The sequence below is a fragment of the Borostomias antarcticus genome (assembly GCF_949987555.1).
Source record: "Borostomias antarcticus genome assembly, chromosome: 2".
In the NCBI taxonomy this organism is placed as follows: domain Eukaryota; kingdom Metazoa; phylum Chordata; class Actinopteri; order Stomiiformes; family Stomiidae; genus Borostomias; species Borostomias antarcticus.
The window spans coordinates 41,574,684-41,598,023 of NC_140235.1; the positions used below are offsets into that span (position 1 = coordinate 41,574,684).

Genomic DNA, 23,340 nt, shown 5'->3' on the forward strand with positions numbered 1-23,340 from the left:
GTTATCAGTGTGGTCGTGTTGGAGGAGGGCCTAGTTAATCTAGAGTGATCATATTATCAGCGTGGTTGTGTTGGAGGAAGAGCTAGTCAATCTAGAGTGATCATGTTATCAGTGTGGTCATGTTGGAGGAAGGCCTAGTTAATCTAGAGTGATCATGTTATCAGCGTGGTCATGAGGAGGAAGGCCTAGTTAATCTAGAGGGATCATGTTATCAGCGTGGTCGTGTTGGAGGAAGGCCTAGTTAATCTAGAGTGATCATGTTATCAGTGTGGTCATGTTGGAGGAAGGCCTAGTTAATCTAGAGTGATCATGTTATCAGTGTGGTCATGTTGGAGGAAGGCCTAGTTAATCTAGAGTGATCATGTTATCAGCGTGGTCATGTTGGAGGAAGGCCTAGTTAATCTAGAGTGATCATATTATCAGTGTGGTCATGTTGGAGGAGGGCCTAGTTAATCTAGAGTGATCATGTTATCAGTGTTATCATGTTGGAGGAAGGCCTAGTTAATCTAGAGTGATCATATTATCAGTGTGGTCGTGTTGGAGGAAGGCCTAGTTAATCTAGAGTGATCATGTTATCAGCGTGGTCGTGTTGGAGGAAGGCCTAGTTAATCTAGAGTGATCATATTATCAGTGTGGTCATGTTGGAGGAAGGCCTAGTTAATCTAGAGTGATCATGTTATCAGCGTGGTCATGTTGGAGGAAGGCCTAGTTAATCTAGAGTGATCATGTTATCAGCGTGGTCATGTTGGAGGAAGGCCTAGTTCATCTAGAGTGATCCTATCATCAGCGTGGTCGTGTTGGAGGAAGGCCTAGTTAATCTAGAGTGGTCATATTATCAGTGTGGTCATGTTGGAGGAAGGCCTAGTTCATCTAGAGTGATCCTATCATCAGTGTGGTCGTGTTGGAGGAAGGCCTAGTTAATCTAGAGTGGTGTTATTCATGAATCTATCAGAGCAGCACTCGTATTCACATAGTAGAGAAGCAGAATCTGATGTTACAGCTTTGGCTTTCAGAAGCCGCTACAGTGGCCTAAATATAACCATGTTGAAAGAGAACACTTTGAGACAAGTGATAATTACATCTCTTCATTGGCCCACGGTTTTATAATTGGTCACAGAGTTGTAGTGTTGTGATTTATAGAGAAAGGGCATTTGAAAATCAAATGACAGTTTTAGCTTTAAGAGTGTTACATTGTTGAATGTTAGATTGTAGATTCAAGTATAAGTAGAATTCATTAGTAATTCATCACTCCATTACTTTCTATGTTCAGTCACTGTCTCTCATTCTGTGATAAATCAAAGAGAATATTGAAATCAATGAAGCAAGATAAAGTCAGAAAATCCAAACAAGTTTATTTACAAACACAATATAAAGAATGACCCAGAATTTAGGTTTCAAAGCACTGTTCAAGTTGAAGTCATGAATTCCATCCAATCACAGACCAGATACTGTCCTTGCTCCTACATGTCTGATTCAGTCATCTGTCATAAAATGATGCCATGTAGATCTTATGAATCATATTCCATATTTGAACTGAACATCTGTGATGTGCTCATAGGCTACTGAGTGAAAGGTGTATTACTGTATGTAGTGAACCCAGTGTGTGAGTTACCCAGTGAACTAACATCTAAAAGCTCTGGAATGAGCACCGTCCCAAAACTGAGCTTCAGGAACGAGTTTGAATCAGTCGTCTGTCAAGAAACGATGCTGGCAGGTAGAGAGATACCTTGTGAATCATATCTCATATTCAAACGGAACATTGTTTATGTGCTCTAACTGTTTAGGCTACTGAGTGAATAACGTCTATTATGCGTAGTGATGTGGTTGTGTGTGAGTTGTGATGTGGTTGTGTGTGAGTCGGCCGGTGAAAGAAACATCTAACAACTAGAAAATGAGCAACGGCGTTCCAATATTGAGTTTGGAATGAATGAGTGACCCAGTATGAATGAATGAATGGCCCAGTATGAATGAATGAATGAATGAATGAATGAGTGGCCCAGTATGAATGAATGAGTGAATGAATGAATGAATGAATGAATGAGTGGCTCAGTATGAATGAATGAATGAATGAGTGGCCCAGTATGAATGAGTGAGTGAGTGAATGAATGAGTGGCCCAGTATGAACAGAGGAGCAGCATAGCAGAGAAATATCTGAGCTCCTTCATAAACAATGCAACAGAACAGTAGTAAAAACATACAGCATTCACAGGCTCAGATGCAACGATGCGTTTTCAGATTATAAACGGAGCATTCGCATATCAAAAGGAGGGGGTGACCAAAACAAAAAAGGGACGACTACAACTTCTGATCGTCAGCTGTGAAAAGTGCATTTCCATTCAGTTCATTCATTTTCTAAAAATCCGTTCAGACGTTCCTTTTAGCGGTTAAGGTTTAGTAACGTACAGTTTACATCTCCCAATGTCCTGTGAGCATGAGCAGACAGCTGTTAAGTGTAAACATGTTTTTTTCATGATCATTGCAGCAGGCACACACAAAGCAAAACATAGAGTAAGTCATGCACAGTGTCACAGTATGAGCTTGGGAATGGATTTCTATCGTATCTTACAGGAGTAGAATGTGAAGAGATGGTTCCAAGCAAGTTACAGTAAGAAGCTGCACAGACGGACAGACAGTAGAAGAGCGTCCTGTTCTCACAGAGGATTCCGGAAGTCCAGGCGACTCGGGGTCGGGGGTTTAGCAGACGAGGCTACTCGTTGGATGAGCTAGCCTGATATCAGAACGTCTGCTCGTTATGCTCCGTTGAGATCTTCAACTTTGGTGGAGTGGGCGGATTCGAATGTTTGGACCCAGGCTAGATAAGCAATGCAGGAGAGTGGATTGCATATCGGCGTCAGGGTCTGGTTCTCATAAGGCAGCATGGTTTAAGACGTGAATGACAGCTGGACATCGGGCTGCCCTGGGTGTGATGGTGACTGTCGACTGTCAGTTCTGGGGCTCAGGTACGATATATTAAGCTGGTCGTTACAAAATAGTCATCTGGCCTTTGTCCAAAACGTCAAGCAATACAAACGCTCCCCCGTTACGCACCGGAAATGAAGTTGTGAGATCTCCCAGTGCTTAGTTACTGTATACAGAGGAAATAGGCCTGTGAAAAAGACCGTCTCAGGAGAGTTTAAGAGTATTTTCAAATATACACCCATAAAACAGGTTGATAATGCAGTTGGACGACTGAAGGTTAATTTGATTTTTGAGCATTTCTTTTGGATTCGCTTAACATTAATATGTTGAGGCTTTTTTCTTTTTTTTTTAACACAAACACCAAAAGCTGCCACGCCCACAGTGTCGGAGAAAGAGACAGAGAGAGCGCAGAGGAGTAGGATCAGAAGGAGATAGGTAAGGTCACTCAGGAAGTGTTAAAGATGGAAAGTACAGGAGGAGGCCAGGGACACACAGAACGGGCCCTTCTCCAGTGTAAATACTTGTGCAACGATGAGTTGAGATCCGCACCTCTGTACAGCATGAACCACCGAGCCACTAACACTCACAGATACTACGACGTCACCAGGAAGACCACGTCACGTGAACGAAACAAGCCACCTACAGTTCATAGAATCAACAACAGATGTGATGTGATGTGACTTCATATGCAGAACACATCGAGCGGGGAAAGGAGAGCGTTAAAGCGAGCAACCTTCGACAGAGCAGACGAGCTCAGATGAAACGGTTCATAAAAAAAGCCACATTTCTTCAAACAGGAGAGAAACACCGTTGTATCTTTGAATGAGAACAGGACCAATAACAGAGCAAAGGTCAATCTCCCACCTCCCATAAACATGGCAAGAGGTGGGCGGGGCCAGGGGGGTCAAGGGGCGTGTCCCAGGCGAGCCAGTCAACTGCAGGGCCCGGTGTGCACCTGCACGATCCCGCGCGTGTGCATGTGCAGGAAGTTGAATATCTCGTGAGGCATGGCGTGGAACCCCGGGCGTGGCTTCACGTTGTCGTAGTAATGGTGGGTGATGAAGATCCCAGAGGGGTTCATGGGAAACGCCCAGAAGCCGTAGAGGTGCACCTCCTCGCACAGCTCCATCGCCGCGGTAACCAGCATCAGGCCGCTGCTGAGGCGCTTGGCGCGAACCCCCTGGACGGCCCAGAAGCGCTGCACGTTGAGCAGGTACTGCGGGTGGAAGAAGAACACGCCGCGCTGGGAGTCGAAGTCGTCCAGCATGTACTTGACCCGGAAGGACACGTCGGTGTTGCGCATGTTGTAGAAGGCGGGCAGAACCACAGAGGAGTTCTCGTAGTTCTGGAGAACCTCGTAGAACGGACGGCGCCACTTCTCCAGCTTCTGGAACCTGAGAGGTGGAGAGAGAGAGGGAGAGAAAGAGAGGAAGAGAGAGGAAGAGAGAGAGAGAGAAAGAAAGAGAGGAAGAGAGAGGAAGAGAGAGAGAGAGGAAGAGAGAGGGAGACAGATAGTGCTATGTACTGTAGGTGGATAAGTGTGTGTGTGTGTGCGTGTGTGTGTGTGTGTGTGTGTGTGTGTGTGTGTGTGTGTGCGTGTGCGTGCGTGCGTGCGTGTGTGTATGTGTGTGTGTGTGTGTATGTGTGTGTATGTGTGTGTGTGTGTGTGTGTGCGTGTGTGTGTGTGTGTGTGTGTGTGTGTGAGGCTGTGGATCACGTGACAGTACCTCTCTGTGATGATACTGGGGTTAATCGTCACCAGGTCTGTTTTGGTGCCGACGTCGGCCGAGTACTTGTCAGAAATGGGTGGAATGTTGCATCTTGGGAGAAAGAAAACAGACTAAATGTCACTGTATTAAACACACTTGGAAACCTAAGCTTGGCTTATTTGATTTCATACTTTACAATCTGATATCCGCGAGCAAAAATAAGCCGACCCACCAAGAATTCTACCCGGACGTTATTTTTAGCAACATAATATGATTACAGTAAATGTTTACCTGAAAACAAAATCTGCTGAGTCAATTTCCTTCCCACATTTGCTGTTTTTGATGATGCCCCCATTTCCAATAACCGCACATTTCTTGAACTGGGATTTGGAGTAGGGCATGTCCTTAGGGTCAAACAGAACCGGAGTCAGACGAACATGTGAGTCAGGCTCTAACTATAGACTAGGAGAGAGGAGGAGGGGCAGACCACACCAGGAGAGAACGAGGGAGGATATATATAGGTAGCATATATACTGTACGACATAATCATGCCAATACAGTTAGCGGCACAAAACCTGTATGCAGCAAGAGAAGAGTTTAAAGAGACCTTCTGACGCCTTCTGAAGCATCCTAACTGAAAGGTATAAGTGAACACAGACAGTCAGCATAACGATCACTCTCTCTGGGAAAAAAAAGTTCTACTGTACCTAGAACCATAAAGGGTTCTTCGGTTCGGTTCGGTTCTCCCTGTGGGGAAACCCTCTGAAAACACTCTTTAAGAATATTCCGGTAGTAGAACCATTTTATCAAACAGGGAAAACTGAAGAGAAAAAGAGGCCAGAGGATGAACACTCACATCTGGGAACATCTTGAAGACCTCAGTGGTGATGGGGAGGATCCCGCTGGTGTCCACCTCGTACCTCAGCTTGGTTCCTGCCGGCGTGTTCCTCTTGGTGGTGAACAGGAAGGATGGAGCGTTGCAGCACCGCGACAGAGACATCCTATTGGATGACACCACCAAGAGGGAGGGGTCAGAGGACAGCCAGGCCGGTAGATTCATCGACGCCGCGTGACTCTCACACAAACATGATAGCGTCCGTTCGTTGAACGGGGGTTGGTGAAGGGTTAAACGGGGGTTAGTGAAGGGTTAAACGGGGGTTGGTGAAGGGTTAAACGGGGGTTGGTGAAGGGTTAAACGGGGGTTGAAGGGTTAAACGGGGGTTGAAGGGTTAAACGGAGGTTGGTGAAGGGTTAAACGGGGGTTGAAGGGTTAAACGGGGGTTGAAGGGTTAAAAGGGGGTTGGTGAAGGGTTAAACGGGGGTTGAAGGGTTAAACGGGGGTTGAAGGGTTAAACGGGGGTTGAAGGGTTAAACGGGGGTTGAAGGGTTAAACGGGGGTTGGTGAAGGGTTAAATGGGGGTTGAAGGGTTAAACGGGGGTTAGTGAAGGTTAAACGGGGGTTGGTGAAGGGTTAAACGGGGGTTGGTGAAGGGTTAAACGGGGGTTGAAGGGTTAAACGGGGGTTGAAGGGTTAAACGGGGGTTGAAGGGTTAAACGGGGGTTGAAGGGTTAAACGGGGGTTGAAGGGTTAAACGGGGGTTGAAGGGTTAAACGGGGGTTGGTGAAGGGTTAAACGGGGGTTGGTGAAGGGTTAAACGGGGGTTGGTGAAGGGTCAAACGGGGGTTGGTGAAGGGTTAAACGGAGGTTGGTGAAGGGTTAAACGGGGGTTGGTGAAGGGTCAAACGGGGGTTGAAGGGTTAAACGGGGGTTGAAGGGTTAAACGGGGGTTGAAGGGTTAAACGGGGGTTGAAGGGTTAAACGGGGGTTGGTGAAGGGTTAAATGGGGGTTGAAGGGTTAAACGGGGGTTAGTGAAGGTTAAACGGGGGTTGGTGAAGGGTTAAACGGGGGTTGGTGAAGGGTTAAACGGGGGTTGGTGAAGGGTTAAACGGGGGTTGGTGAAGGGTCAAACGGGGGTTGGTGAAGGGTTAAACGGGGGTTGGTGAAGGGTCAAACGGGGGTTGGTGAAGGGTCAAACGGGGGTTGGTGAAGGGTCAAACGGGGGTTGAAGGGTTAAACGGGGGTTGAAGGGTTAAACGGGGGTTGGTGAAGGGTTAAACGGGGGTTGGTGAAGGGTCAAACGGGGGTTGAAGGGTTAAACGGGGGTTGAAGGGTTAAACGGGGGTTGGTGAAGGGTTAAACGGGGGTTGGTGAAGGGTCAAACGGGGGTTGGTGAAGGGTCAAACGGGGGTTGGTGAAGGGTTAAACGGGGGTTGGTGAAGGGTTAAACGGGGGTTGAAGGGTCAAACGGGGGTTGAAGGGTTAAACGGGGGTTGGTGAAGGGTTAAACGGGGGTTGGTGAAGGGTTAAACGGGGGTTGGTGAAGGGTTAAACGGGGGTTGGTGAAGGGTTAAAGGGGGGTTGGTGAAGGGTTAAATGGGGGTTGGTGAAGGGTTAAACGGGGGTTGGTGAAGGGTTAAATGGGGGTTGGTGAAGGGTTAAACGGGGGTTGGTGAAGGGTTAAATGGGGGTTGGTGAAGGGTTAAACGGGGGTTGGTGAAGGGTTAAACGGGGGTTGGTGAAGGGTTAAAGGGTTGGTGAAGGGTTAAACGGGGGTTGAAGGGTTAAACGGGGGTTGGTGAAGGGTTAAACGGGGGTTGGTGAAGGGTCAAACGGTGGTTGGTGAAGGGTTAAACGGGGGTTGAAGGGTTAAACGGCGGTTGGTGAAGGGTTAAACGGGGGTTGAAGGGTTAAACCTTCGCTCACTTGTAGTTGTTGGTTTCCACCTTGTTCTGCTCCCACTTGCACACCTGCAGGTTCCTCCATCGCTCAAACAGGTCCGACGTTTTCACCCTGAGGGACAGAGAGATGTGAGAGGAGGGATGAGGAGGTGCTGGAGGAGAGAGGAGGGATGAGGAGGTGCTGAAGGAGAGAGGAGGAGGAGGAGGGGTTGGAGGAGAGAGGAGGAGGAGGAGGGGTTGGAGGAGAGAGGAGGAGGAGGAGGGGTTAGAGGAGGAGGAGGAGGGGTTGGAGGAGAGAGGAGGGATGAGGAGGGGTTAGAGGAGAGAGGAGGAGGAGGAGGGGTTAGAGGAGGAGGAGGAGGGGTTGGAGGAGAGAGGAGGAGGAGGAGGAGGGGTTAGAGGAGGAGGAGGAGGGGTTGGAGGAGAGAGGAGGAGGAGGAGGAGGGGTTAGAGGAGGAGGAGGAGGGGTTGGAGGAGAGAGGAGGAGGAGGAGGAGGGGTTGGAGGAGAGAGGAGGAGGAGGAGGAGGGGTTGGAGGAGAGAGGAGGAGGAAGGGTTGGAGGAGAGAGGAGGAGGAGGAGGAGGGGTTGGTGGAGAGAGGAGGAGGAGGAGGTGCTGGGTTAGGGTCAGGGTTAGGGTCAGGGGTCAGGGGGTACAGATGTACTCTCACACTGGGACAGTAGTGGCCTTGAGATGTTATTGTTTATATGGGTCACTAGCACTGGGTTAATAGTCTAGCATCTTGACCTTCTCTCTCCCTCTCTCTTTGACACTCATTCACACACACACACACACACACACACACTCTCTCTCTCTCTCTCTCTCTCTCTCTCTCTCTCTCTCTCTCTCTCTCTCTCTCTGGTCTCTAAATAGCTGCCCTTCAACCGACATTCCCCCTGCCTGATTGGCTGGTTTGCTCTGGGACAGCCTTGGTCTGCTCCGTGGCTCCCTCTGTATTGAGCTGTCACTATTGAGTGGTGGAATAAAGGGGATATTATATTCCACCAGCTTCTCTGCTGGGGAGGTCAATGCAGATCATGGTCGATGGTGTGGGCCATAGCAGATAATACTGAGAGCACACAGATGAGCTGTACCAATGAGTGAGTGAGTGAGTGAGTGAGTGAGTGAGTGAGTGAGTGAGTGAGTGAGTGAGTGAGTGAGTGAGTGAGTGAGTGAGTGAATGAGTGAGTGAGTGAGTGAGTGAGTGAGTGAGTGAGTGAGTGAGTGAGTGAGTGAGTGAGTGAGTGAGTGAGTGAGTGTTGTAATGTAAGTAAGAGGTAATGCTGGTGGCTGCATGAGATTTTGTGACTCTAGAATATAGATAGATAGATAGATAGATAGATAGATAGATAGATAGATAGATAGATAGATAGATAGATAGATAGATAGATAGATAGATAGATAGATAGATAGATAGATAGATAGATAGATGGATGGATGGATGGATGGATGGATGGATGGATGGATGGATGGATGGATGGATGGATGGATGGATGGATGGATGGATAGATAGATAGATAGATAGATAGATAGATAGATAGATAGATAGATAGATAGATAGATAGATAGATAGATAGATAGATAGATAGATAGATAGATAGATAGCCTTTTTTACATTACATTGGTTTTAAATGTTCCTGTTTTTAGGCGTATTCACACTGGGACAACAAAGACCAACAAATCAGACCAGCCAGCAGTTAGCAGATTGCAGAGGGTAGGAGGGTAGGAGGATAGGGGGGTAGGAGGGTAGGGGGGTAGGAGGAGGGTAGGGGGGTAGGAGGAGGGTAGGGGGGTAGGAGGAGGGTAGGAGGGTAGGGGGGTAGGAGGATAGGGGGGTAGGGGGGTAGGGGGGTAGGAGGGTAGGGCGGTAGGGGGGTAGGAAGGTAGGGGGGTAGGAGGAGGGTAGGGGGGTCGGAGGGTAGAGGGTAGGAGGGTAGGAGGGTCGGGGGGTCGGAGGGTCGGAGGGTAGGAGGGTAGGGGGGTAGGAGGGTATGTTGGTAGGTGGGTAGGAGGGTCGGAGGGTAGGGGGTAGGAGGGTAGGAGGATACTCACCCCCCCAGAATAAATACCAGTCCAGAGTAGGTAACGAGTTGTTGGTTTGACTCACCCCCCCCCAGAATAAATACCGTGCATCCGCACCAATGAAGAGCTAAATTTTCATTGGCCAAGCCAGTGGGGTCCAGGGTTCGAATCCCACCCATTCCCAGACATACGGGTCACACTTGTGTATATAGTGTTCAGTGCAGGCGAGCACTCACATGGTCAGGACCTTGACGTCCATGATCTCCTGTCGGAGCTCTTTGCATGCCGTGGAGTTGTAGTCATAGCCTCCCTCATACGAGTCCAGGTACCTGGAGGAACAGACACCGTCAAGCCCCACCTGCCCTGGCCTGCGCTACACACACTGGCCACTAGGGGGCGGGGCACAAGACAACGCACAGTGGGTAAGGAAGAGATTTTCAATCTGTGGGGGGCGCTCTTTCTTTTACCTACTCATACAACTATAGGGCTGGACTTTAAAATAGCACGATCTTAATTGGAAATTTCTGTTCAGACACTGTTGTAGTGGAATGACACTGATGGGAATGATTTCACTGTATAGGGGATCCACAGTACCTCCTGTATCATCTTTAAGAACACCTCAGTATCAAACAGAAACACTTTTCACTTACAAAAATAGTTCTCATTACATTCAGTTTACATTTTCTCTTTGTGTTTTGACTTGACATGGGAGTCACGACATTTAACAAAGGCATTCACCACAGGAAACATAACTCTGAAAAAAACAACATAGAGTGAGAGAAATATGGTGAGAGGGGGAGAAGGAAGGAAGGAAGGAAGGAAGGAAGTAAGTAAGGAAGGAAGGAAGGAAGGAAGGAAGGAAGGAAGGAAGGAAGGAGAAAGGTCAGGAGGAGAGTTGGGGTTAAATGGGACATTGCCTGATCCTCAGTCATGAAGACATTTTGTGTTCAATGACAGGTTCTCTATCACTCTTGTTTTTTTATATGAATGAACTGCACTGTTACACTCTTGGACAAAAGGTTCTGCATATAGCTAAACATAAAGGATCCCTGAGTTGTCTCTGTGCGAGAACCCATAAAAAACAGCTAGAACCATTTCATCCAAGATTCTAACTAGCTAGAACCATTTAACCAATAAAATGTTCCATCAGAAACCAAAATGGTTTCTCAAAGGGTATTCCAACAGGGACGACCTACGTTAGAACCCTTTAGAACCCTCTTTTCTATGTGTGCAGACCAGGGTGTCTGGGGTGAGTATGGAGAGCGAGAAGAACAGATGTCTGGTTGCATAAGGCAGCAGATTCAGCCCACCTGGTCTCTCCAGGTGGAATAACAGTCAGATTAGAATTCCTTAACTAAGATGTTTTTGCATTTAAAGATAAAATATTATGGATGAAAATCTGTTATTCACCTTTACATTTTGTATCTATTAATTTCACCTTTCTGGCATGTCATGCACACTCACATATACATACATGCACATGCACACATGTTCATCATTATGGATACAATTGTCGTTCTCACACTCAGATTCTGATAAGATTACTGCTCTCTAAATGTTTTACTATAAAAATCCTGACTGAATAGATACAACTTTTACATGCTTGAGTGGCTTGGAAATCTTCATAGAAATGTTTCAGACAAAGACAATACCCCAATTAATAAACATTATACAGAAATGAAGACACAAATAATTGGAAAAAAACACACACAAAAAATAATCTGTTAGGTATATGGTGGTTGTGATTGTGTGACATTTGACAATAATGATGTCTGTGAAGAAAAATGTGAAGAAATGGTCAACATTTCAGCATGGTAGGGAAAAAAGTAAAATCGTTTTCTGTTATGGCCATTATCATGTTGATTGTCATGTCTTGCCGTGGTTCTGTGTAGCTGTTAGTAGAGGTTCTTGCAGCAAAGGGGTTTAGTGGTTCTGTTCTTACTTGGCCCACCCATATTATTGGCAACACCAGCACTCAAACATACTATTGGCTGAACAATACTGTTGTGTAACTATCTTTGTCTTGGCTGATGATCACTCTTTCTTTGGACAGAAGTGTCTCCTGAATGACATAATGTCTGAAGCAGCTCCAGGGCGACCCAGGGGTCCTGTCCTCTCCAGCCCAGATCGGAGCCTCCAGAGTGGGCAGGGCTGGGCCGACAGCCAGGCCTGGGGGAGCCGCTTCTCCCTCTAAGTGTGTTTAAACAGGCTCAGAATGGATAACGGTATTGATCCAAACACCGGTTCTGGAGGACGCTGGCTTCCCCAGGGCACCTCGGCGGGCCGGTTCCCAAGTCTGTCTGTCCAGCGACTACCAGACTCGTCCAGAAACTACCAGACTCGTCCAGAAACTACCAGTATCGTCCAGAAACTACCAGACTCGTCCAGAAGCTACCAGACGCGTCCAGAAACTACCAGACTCGTCCAGAAACTACCAGACTCGTCCAGAAACTACCAGACTCGTCCAGAAACTACCAGACTCGTCCAGAAACTACCAGACTCATCCAGAAACTACCAGACTCGTCCAGAAACTACCAGACTCGTCCAGAAACTACCAGACTCGTCCAGAAACTACCAGATTCGTCCAGAAACTACCAGACTCGTCCAGAAACTACCAGACTCGTCCAGAAGCTACCAGACTCGTCCAGAAACTACCAGACTCGTCCAGAAACTACCAGACTCGTCCAGAAACTACCAGACGCGTCCAGAAACTACCAGACTCGTCCAGAAACTACCAGACTCGTCCAGAAACTACCAGACTCGTCCAGAAACTACCAGACGCGTCCAGAAACTACCAGACTCGTCCAGAAACTACCAGACTCACGCTCAGAGGCACAGAGTAAGGAGTCAAAGGGCCCCCAGAACACGGACTCAAATATCTGCTCTAGGATTGTACAGAAGCTACACTTACAGTTTAGTATTTTATCATTACATGATAGAGATGTTGTTGTGACTTCTTGGCAACATTGTGATAACTCTGTGTTGGTTAAATGATATCTGCTCTACGCGGAGCAATACACAGAAGCTGTTGCTTGTTGGGATGAGGCCTCCAAGCATGGTTGGGGGCGTGGGGTGTCGCTTCAGCTAAACAAAAGAGTCCATCTGTGGATCAGAACAGTGGCTGAGGGCTACAGGAGCTAGTTTAATTGTGTAGTATGCTTCTCTAATTCTGTGGCTTTGGGCCTGGGACACTGATGCCAAAATGAGCGCCATCACCCTGTGCAAAGCGCAGGTGGATGGAGGGAGGCCCCGGAGGGGGGAGTCGATGGGTGAGAGAGAAGCTGGAGTCTGGGGAGTGTTTCTGGGGGATCGGGACTGTTTGGTTTGGTCAATAATATCCCGGGTGGCTGAGGGAGTAAGATGGGGGGAGAACAGAACAGAAAAACAGCAACAACATCACGATGAGCAGCATGACAGCGTGAGGGATGCGCCGAAAACAAAAACAAGATGCATGATGGGACGAAATCAAATGATGAAACTGGAAAAGATGAAACTGGTTGTCTACATCCACCTGACGATTCTAGTATTTTTATTTACGTTGTTGTCAAGAGGGTTGGAGCAGCAGCCTAATGTGTTTTTTCTTTAAAATCTTCTTTGTTAAATGATACGTTTAAGACTATCTCTACTGGCCTTGTTAGATTTAGCTCTGACGAAGGAACCTTTGTCATGAGCAGCAGTAACCTAGAGGGAAGCATAAGAGCGTAACACTGAATGTCATCTCAAATCGCCCCTGCCTGCCATGCTGGCGTCTTGGAGGACAGATGGCGTGGTGAAGGTTACTTAGAGCCAGCTGCAGATAACGGGCCTCGCTGAACAGTACTCTGGTTCTACTCACTGAACACCACTCTGGTTCTACTCACTGAACACCACTCTGGTTCTACTCACTGAACACCACTCTGGTTCTACTCACTGAACACAACTCTGGTTCTACTCGGTCCAGTTCTGTTCTCCAACTCTAGAGCAGCTGGGTGGGAGGAGGAACCAGAACCCGCTGTGTGTGTTTGTGTTCTTTTAAGAGGAAAAACAAGACAAGAGACGGTATTCCGGGTCGTAGAGAGAGACGATGCAGATGTGAGAGGAGCAGAGGAGCAGAGGAGAGGGGGAGCAGAGGAGAGGGGGAGCAAAGAGAGATGTGAGAGGAGCAGAGGAGAGAGGGAGCAGAGAGAGACGTGAGAGGAGCAGAGGAGAGGGGGAGCAGAGGAGAGAGAGAGCAGAGAGAGACGTGAGAGGAGCAGAGGAGAGGGGGAGCAGAGAGAGACATGAGAGGAGCAGAGGAGAGGGGGAGCAGAGAGAGACGTGAGAGGAGCAGAGGAGAGGGGGAGCAGAGAGAGACGATGCAGATGTGAGAGGAGCAGAGGAGAGAGGGAGCAGAGAGAGATGTGAGAGGAGCAGAGAGAGATGTGAGAGGAGCAGAGAGAGATGTGAGAGGAGCAGAGGAGAGGGGGAGCAGAGAGAGACGTGAGAGGAGCAGAGGAGAGGGGGAGCAGAGAGAGACGTGAGAGGAGCAGAGGAGAGGGGGAGCAGAGGAGAGACGTGAGAGGAGCAGAGGAGAGGGGGAGCAGAGAGAGACGTGAGAGGAGCAGAGGAGAGGGGGAGCAGAGAGAGACGTGAGAGGAGCAGAGAAGAGGGGGAGCAGAGAGAGACGTGAGAGGAGCAGAGGAGAGGGGGAGCAGAGAGAGACGTGAGAGGAGCAGAGGAGAGAGGGAGCAGAGAGAGACGTGAGGAGCAGAGGAGAGAGGGAGCAGAGAGAGACGTGAGGAGCAGAGGAGAGGGGGAGCAGAGAGAGACGATGCAGATGTGAGAGGAGCAGAGGAGAGGGGGAGCAGAGAGAGACGTGAGAGGAGCAGAGAAGAGGGGGAGCAGAGAGAGACGTGAGAGGAGCAGAGGAGAGGGGGAGCAGAGAGACGTGAGAGGAGCAGAGGAGAGAGGGAGCAGAGAGAGGTGTGAGAGGAGCAGAGGAGAGAGGGAGCAGAGAGAGACGTGAGAGGAGCAGAGGAGAGAGGGAGCAGAGAGAGACGTGAGGAGCAGAGGAGAGGGGGAGCAGAGAGAGACGTGAGAGGAGCAGAGGAGAGAGGGAGCAGAGAGAGACGTGAGGAGCAGAGGAGAGGGGGAGCAGAGAGAGACGATGCAGATGTGAGAGGAGCAGAGGAGAGGGGGAGCAGAGAGAGACGTGAGAGGAGCAGAGGAGAGGGGGAGCAGAGAGAGACCTGAGAGGAGCAGAGGAGCAGAGGAGAGAGGGAGCAGAGAGAGGTGTCCACCATGTACATGAGAACACAGAGGTGTGCAGCAGAACACATGACACACGGGTTGGAGGAGGAGAGGTGTGGGGAGATGGGTGCTGGATGGGACGACACACACACACGTACGAGGACACGGTGGTCCAACCAGCTTCTCAGAGGGATGGGGTCAGGGGTCGGGGTGTAGAGGTGGGAGGGATCAGACAACATGCAAGAGCAGATCTGCAGTGCAACCACCACTGAAAATATGAGAGGTTTGTCCCTTTTTCAGACCAATGAAAAAAAAGAGGCATTCTTGGGTTTCTGTAAAAGTACTTAAAATGCCTTCAGACTGGCCTACCTTTGAAAGTGTTTTTTTTTCTTCTTAATATCAGCTAGGCAGGGTGTGACTATTACGGAGTTCTGTGAATCTGGCTGAAAATTCTGACGGAAACATCTGTCAACATGCAGATAGGTAAGTTAGAATTAAATGTGTAGAGTCCCCTCCTGTGACATCATCACCCCTACTCAAACACGGCTCTCAGCTTCAAAATAATCCTCATAAAATCGATAACAAGAAATGTATAAATGTATATAAAGTTTTTTTCTTAATCGTCTGTGATTCCGTGTGTACTAGTAAACAGTATCTGAGAGTGGAGCTGGAGTCATGTGACCCAGTCCTCACATGCAGTGTGCTAGGACAGCAGCTAGCAGGAATCAAATCTCATGTCCGCTCACTTTATCTCGCTCTGTCTCAGGAGTGTTGTACATTCAGTCAATCACGTTGGAAATGTACCTTTTCTTCCCATTTCTGGCCGGCTTCAGTGATCCGTCATCCGAGAAATTAACGGGACCGCTCCAATTTCCTGTCTCCTCCCCTTTGAGGCGGCTAAACTGTTGTGCGCTAGTAAGAAAATGAGTCAGTTTATTGGGATTTATTGTGCTTTAATAAGCTGACAACTAACAGTGAAACACACACACACACACACACACACAACATGACCATGTGCGCACACACACACACATTTACCAAATGCTCACACACACACACACACACACACACACATGCATAACATGCACAAAACACACACACACACACACAGTCAGAAGGATCAGATTTTGGCATTAATTCAAAAGATTGCCTTAGTAGGCCGATGCCAAACCAACCCAACCCAAACCCAACCCAACCCAACCCAACCCAAACCAAACCAAACCAAACCAAACCAACCCAACCCAACCCAACCCAAACCCAACCCAAACCAACCCAACCCAAACCAAACCCAACCCAACCCAACCTAACCCAACCCAACCCAACCCAAACCCAACCCAACCCAACCTAACCCAACCCAACCCAACCCAACCCAACCCAAACCCAACCAACCCAACCCAACCCAACACAAACCCAACCCAACCCAACCCAACCCAAACCCAACCCAACCCAACCCAAACCAACCCAACCCAACCCAAACCCAACCCAACCCAACCCAACCCAACCCAACCCAAACAAACCCAACCCAAACCAATCCAATGATGAGGCCCAGATCTTTTTGAGACCACTGGTGAAATCTAAAACTTGTTACACTTCAAACCAAACTCTAAATGGGCTGAACATCTTCTAGTGTCTGAGCAGCTGAATAGGGAGTTCTCTAGAGGGGTCCATCTGGTACTGCTGCCCCCGAGGCCCGTCAGGCTACGCAGGCCGTGGGATGTGTGCTATCTCTGCATCACACAGACAGGCAACACCACGGCTTCCCAGAGATGGGTCGTCTGTGTCGGATATTATTACGTAAAGATGCTCTTTTTGGGTGCCATTAAGACCCGTCTAGAATAGAGAAACGTGGTTTATTATGATTCCTCCTTAGATCCAGTTGTCTCAAACAGTCTTAACCTTTCAAATGAAATCACTGGAGATCAGTGCCTGTGTCTGTGAGCTGTTTAACCACATCACACGTCACTCAGCGAGATATCCTGGGTTGTTATGCTCATTCACAATTATATGAGAGAAACACACACAAATCCAATCCATTATTTATTAAATAGATTAAATCCAATCCATTATCCATGGTTATCAACACATGTTCCACTCACTGAACACAGCTGTTATGCCAGGCTGGGGTTATATGAGGAAGACACCACGCAGTCGAATACTTAACGTTTTACAGACAACAGCAACATAACGGCCGCCTGTGAGAGGTGCATAGCACCGATACCCTCCCTTGCCTTGATACTGCCCCCTACTGGACTGGGCAGCTCCCGCCTCCTCGCTGAGGAACATAGGTAGGTAAAGAAGACATACTGTAATATGTGGCAAACCCCCATATTACAAACCCAATACTGACATTCAAAAATGCTAGGGAGTTTGAGTGATTCTCAGAAGCCTAGATTCTTTACTGAAATTGGAATGTTCAATTTGGAACATTCACGCCAACATTCCGCTATGCAAATGGCGTCCTAGTCGTTGTGCTCACAGCGTGGGCTGCGTGACGGGAACACTGAGGGCCCTAATGAAGTCCCTGCCCACGCCGCCAGCTTTATAAGCACATTACGTGTTCGAACAAATGCCACTTTAGGCTCCATGTCAATACTGCAGCTCCATTTGGCATCTCTCAAGAACCACTTAAACACCTCAATGACACTCTGCTCCTGGGTGTGTGTGGGGGGGGGGGGGGGGGAGAGGCAGTAAACCAGGACATGGAGTTACAGGCCTCCGGATCGGCCTCGGGGACGACCGCCGGCTACATGACCCGCGCCAGATGGCAACGCGGTTCTAGAACACTGACTGGATGACTGAAGGTACTGACCCAGCATTTCTTAACCTTTGGAGGCGTTCAGAGACAGTGTTTAACTGGGAGTCAGATGGTCCATACATCAATATGGTTGATCCAGGCCATAGTCAGCTGGAATCCATTTATCGGTCATCCACTTACGCCATAATGGACCATAAGAGCTCCTGACCGCTCCCTACTTCCAAGACCATGCACAACACAGGCCTGAGAAGGACAGGACAGTACCTGGCTGCCTTTTATCTGATCTGAAGTCAGATGAATGTCCCTGTAGAGGACAGGGCTGTGGCCAGACCAGAGCAGAGTCAGAGTAGCGAGGCCTACTTCATTCATCTCTTGGGATAATTATTTTAAACAGCGATGTTTTTCTAAGTGCTTACTAAAAAGGGGTTTCAACCATCCGTGTGCCTGTGTACAATCTGTACATAGTACATTTGTTTAAGTCATTTTGTTTACATCCTCTCCTCCCCTGATTAAGAGAACCATAGTAAATACCTTGAATAGCCAAACGTATGTATGTAATAAGACTGGGTTACATGGAAGGTTCCGGATGGTTTCCAGGTCACCAAACCTACCCATGTTCTAGCGCTGACTACTGTCGAGGTGTTAGTTAGAAAAGTACTATTACATCAAAGTAATCCGGTACTCAAATTCTATCTGTATGAGCTATACAGACCCAATTACTGGTTCAATGGGCTGGTTGTTGAGCAAATTGGTGTCTGTACAAGTCTCTCTAATACCCCCCCCTGCCCCCCCCCCCCTCCCAGAAGTCCCCGTGGTGCCTCTCCTGCCCTGGGGTGGGTATTTTTAGGCCCTGTCCTCTGCGCGTGTGCCAAGTGAAGATGAGAGACAATAATGTGCCTCCCTCTACAAAGTAGGTCACTTCCCGTGTATTATTTAATAACAGCCTTTCTCCTTTGCTACTCATCATCGTTTTACAGCCTTCTAGCCGTCTCTCTCTCTCTCTCTCCCTCTCTCTCTCTCTCTCTCTCTCTGGTTCTCTCCCTCCCTCCCCCCCTCCTTTAGTACACAGCTGAGTGTGTTAATGTCTGAGGAGGAAGTGGGGGGGGTTGTGCTATATGATACGCCCTCTGGACATTCATGGCGGGTGATTTATCGAGGGCTAGCATGTGACCATGGTAGGCTATTGACCTTTAGCTCCACCTCTTGTTACACATACATACACACACGCACACGCACACACACACACACACACACACACGGATGTCTAAAATCAACGTGACCCTCTCATTCTCTCATCATCTCCACTTTAAACAGTCTGGCAGGACTAACTTCATCCCTGAACCTCTCGTGTCATCATCTCCGCCTTAAACAGCCTCACAGGACAAACTTCATCCCTGAACCTCTCTGTTTCATCCCCTCCACCTTAAACAGTCTGGCGGGACTAACTTCATCCCTGAACCTTTCACTCTCTCATCCTATCACCTCCACCTTAAACAGTCTGGCGGGACTAACTTCATCCCTGAACCTCTCACTCTCTCATCCTATCACCTCCACCTTAAACAGTCTGGCAGGACTTACTTCATCCCTGAACCTTTCGCTCTCTCATCCTATCACCTCCACCTTAAACAGTCTGGCGGGACTAACTTCATCCCTGAACCTTTCACTCTCTCATCCTATCACCTCCACCTTAAACAGTCTGGCGGGACTAACTTCATCCCTGAACCTTTCGCTCTCTCATCCTATCACCTCCACCTTAAACAGTCTGGCGGGACTAACTTCATCCCTGAACCTTTCACTCTCTCATCCTATCACCTCCACCTTAAACAGTCTGGCGGGACTAACTTCATCCCTGAACCTTTCACTCTCTCATCCTATCACCTCCACCTTAAACAGTCTGGCGGGACTAACATCATCCCTGAACCTCTCACTCTCTCATCCTATCACCTCCACCTTGAACAGTCTGGTGGGACTAACTTCATCCCTGAACCTCTCACTCTCTCATCCTATTACCTCCACCTTAAACAGTCCAGTGGGACTAACTTCATCCCTGAACCTCTCACTCTCTCATCCTATCACCTCCACCTTAAACAGTCTGGCGGGACTAACTTCACCCCTGAACCTTTCGCTCTCTCATCCTATCACCTCCACCTTAAACAGTCTGGCGGGACTAACTTCATCCCTGACCCTCTCACTCTCTCATCCTATCACCTCCATCTTAAACAGTCTGGCGGGACTAACTTCATCCCTGAACCTTTCACTCTCTCATCCTATCACCTCCACCTTAAACAGTCTGGTGGGACTAACTTCATCCCTGAACCTTTCACTCTCTCATCCTATCACCTCCACCTTAAACAGTCTGGCAGGACTAACTTCATCCCTGACCCTCTCACTCTCTCATCATATCACCTCCACTCTACCGTTAAAGCTAACAGCATCATCAGACAGATTGGTTCTCAAATCCCCAGTAACCGTGGGCTACTGTGCGTGTTCTGCTCTCTGTCAGCAGGGAGTCTGAGAGCGTACGGTCTCTCTGACTGGTGTTCTGGTCTCTCTGACTGGTGTTCTGGTCTCTCTGACTGGTGTTCTGGTCTCTCTGACTGGTGTTCTGGTCTGAGAGCGGTCTCTCTGACTGGTGTTGTGGTCTCTCTGACTGGTGTTCTGGTCTGAGACCGGTCTCTCTGACTGGTGTTCTGGTCTGAGACCGGTCTCTCTGACTGGTGTTCTGGTCTGAGAGCGGTCTCTCTGACTGGTGTTCTGGTCTGAGACCTGTCTCTCTGACTGGTGTTCTGGTCTCTCTGACTGGTGTTGTGGACGCTAGCCTCAGAGACGTGGGAGTGCTTCCTGCTCGCCTGGTCGAACTGAGGCTCAGCATCCTCTGGCCTGTCTGTCAGGCACACTGGGACCTGGTGATGTCCTCTGGGGCGTGAGGGGACGTGAGATGGAGATAGGAGGGGGGGGGGGGCGTGAGGGGACATGAGATGGAGATGGGGGGGGGGGGGGGGGCGTGAGGGGACATGAGATGGAGATAGGAGGGGGGGGGGGGGGCGTGAGGGGACATGAGATGGAGATGGGGGGGGGGGGGGGGGGCGTGAGGGGACATGAGATGGAGATAGGAGGGGGGGGGGGGGGGGCGTGAGGGGACATGAGATGGAGATAGGAGGGGGGGGGGGGGGGGGGCGTGAGGGGACATCAGATGGAGATAGGAGGGGGGGGGGGGGGGGGCGTGAGGGGACATGAGATGGAGATAGGAGGGGGGGGGGGGGCATGAGGGGAGGGGTGAGCGGACCCACAGACTACGCCTGTTGTCATGGTTTCAACATGAGGAGAATATCTTACAGTGACATCATTTCCAAGGCACACATACTGTACATATACACACAAAAACAATCTCTCTCTCACTCTCTTTCATAGACACACATACACACACACTCAACACACACGCGCACACACATGCACGTACGCGCACACACACACACACTCAAATATACACACTCATTCTCTTTCTTTCTCTAACACTGAGGGGTGTGCAGGCACAGCGAAGCAAAATGGCCGTCGCTGCCCACTGGCTCCTGTCACCCCCCCCTCTCCCAGCGCGGGGGGGGGGGGGGGGGCAGGCAGAGAGGGGCGCTGTTGGGGCCGGATTCATGTCCTCTCAGACTCTGGGCCTGGATGCCATGAATCCATCTCATCATCAGATCATCAGACTCTGGGGGCGGGGGCAGGAGCAGGGGCAGGAGCAGGGGCAGGAGCAGGGGGACGAGGGGGGGGGGGGGGTGGGAACACAGGTGACGCGGCAAAGCCATCATGTACTGTCCGAAATGTCCAGGGGGGGGCGGGGGAAGGAGGGGGGGGGCAGATTACCATTTATTGTTGTTGTTGTTGTTGTTGTTTCGTATTCTTTTTGTTGAAAATCATCTTTTAAAAAAACAACAACTAAGTATCTTAGCTTATCAGCATCTGCTCGCCTCACAGTGAACATCCCTGGACATGAGCAGAGATCACAGGCTGACCTCCTTTCATAGCATGGATGTGTGTGTTAATACGGGGGTCAGTGTTAATACGGGGGTCGCTGTGTTAATACGGGGGTCACTGTGTTAATACGGGGGTCACTGTTAATACGGGGGTCAGTGTTAATACGGGGGTCACTGTGTTAATGGGGGGGTCACTGTGTTAATGGGGGGGTCACTGGATACATGGTGGGAATCCCTACCAGTGAAGATGCTGTAGCAGAGGTGTTACGATGCATTATGCATCATAAACAACCAGCCACAGTGTAGAGGAAGTCTCTACTTCTGAATTTGACAATGACCACTGTGGCATGAATCCATACAACTATCAATCAAACTACATATCATAATTTTTAACCAACATGAATAAGCTGCATTAATAGATTGTGATGGGTTTTTAATAAACTGTGATATCAGCAGATATCCATATGTAAGATGTAGGCTATGACCAGTCGATGGGGCTGAAACAGAAAATCAAACAAAGATTTTTAAAACAGAAAGGGAAAACAGTACCATACGCAGCCAGAGCACTGTGTATGGCATGAATGTGATGTTTCATTTTCAGAAAAATATCAAACATAAATCCAATGAGTATAGTTTCTATGCCGCTGGAACATGGATGCCTAACTGCCATTGTTCAGTCATTCCTACCACGTAGGCTGAAAAAAAAACCAATTACTACACCCAGACAAAAACAACATTTACAGAATATATTACATATTCTGTAAATAATAGGATAATAAATACACAATAATTATTTTATATAATTACTTTGTAATAACAACACTGACTGTAAGACATTAGACATTTGGCCTAATTGGCTGTTGGAGCATGATTTCTGTAGAGAGGCTATAGGCGGCACTATACGATCCATCATGTTTTTAAAACCGTGCAATTAAATTATTTATTGTAAACATGACTAATTATCTTATTTCATAAATAGGAGCCTATGGGCTATTTCACAGCGCTTACCTTTTAATGTAGTTTTTGCCATAGAGAATCTGTTGTAAAAGTGTAACCAGTCCAAATGCGCATATGAATATAAAACAAAGAGACCGATTCCCGAGTAGATCTCTCCCCGACGTGGGGTCCGAGTAGCCCATTCTTCGGCGCAGCATCCACGGGCGCAAAAACCCTCAATTCAGATCCTCTCTCTCTCCCCGCATTCAGGACCGATCGCACATGTTTCTTACAGGCACTCGCAAGGACATTTCCTTTCTGCTATTTTTACAGCCCGGCTATCCTTCGGTCACAACACGGTTCCCTTCTCATTGGTCTTGACTCTTGATCGAGGAGATGTCCTTCTAATAGAAAACACGCGTCCAAATAGGCTTTTCTGAGCGATGTAGGCTACCGATGGTCGAATATGAGCCTCCTATCTTCATACGTTGTGTAAGATATGTGAAGTGTCTCGTCATAAATATCTAATATCTCTTTGAAATCAATGCGCCAGAGTCTCTAGGCTGCTGGGAGGTGCGCGCCCAGGGGCTGGACAGGCAATGCAGATATGCAGTCCAGATTAAACGCCGTAAGGCCTGTAAATATGACACCGATCTAATGAGCGAGTGTTAAAATCAGATTGAATGCATCCTTGATCAAACCGTCTGCGCGCGACCGAGGTCTCATCTCTCAGATCAATGCGCGAGGGAGAAGAGGCGCGCGCGTGAACAGAACCCGTAAGGAGGCAGCACGCGCACACACACAGGTGGTGCTGATGGTGCTGATGATGATGATGATGATGATGGTGATGATGGTGATGATGATGGTGATGATGATGGTGATGATGATGGTGATGATGGTGATGATGGTGATGATGGCGCTGATGATGGTGGTGATGATGGTGCTGATGATGGTGATGATGATGATGGTGGTGCTGATGATGGTGCTGATGGTGCTGATGATGGCGCGCCTTCTCAAACTGTGCGAGGGGAGTTAGAGATGCTCCGAGCGCTTCTCAGCCAGAACCCAAGGTCCCCGTCGA

At 48.7% G+C, this 23,340-nt stretch overlaps 1 protein-coding gene across 2 annotated transcripts; it reads right to left on the reverse strand.

Annotated features, from left to right (window-relative positions):
- Positions 1-3,850: 3,850 nt before the first annotated feature.
- On the reverse strand, positions 3,851-22,477 carry st8sia5 (ST8 alpha-N-acetyl-neuraminide alpha-2,8-sialyltransferase 5; the record flags this gene model as incomplete). 2 transcript variants are annotated; one of them, XM_084450370.1, is made up of 8 exons in its annotated part: positions 3,851-4,313; positions 4,647-4,739; positions 4,920-5,032; positions 5,485-5,629; positions 7,394-7,480; positions 9,626-9,718; positions 15,402-15,509; positions 22,332-22,477. In XM_084450370.1, 8 exons carry the CDS (start codon positions 22,475-22,477, stop codon positions 3,851-3,853), a joined length of 1,248 nt encoding a protein of 415 aa, XP_084306496.1. The 2 variants fall into 2 exon arrangements, with proteins under 2 accessions (XP_084306496.1, XP_084306497.1); XM_084450371.1 differs by lacking the exon at positions 15,402-15,509.
- Between the last annotated feature and the right edge of the window lie 863 nt (positions 22,478-23,340).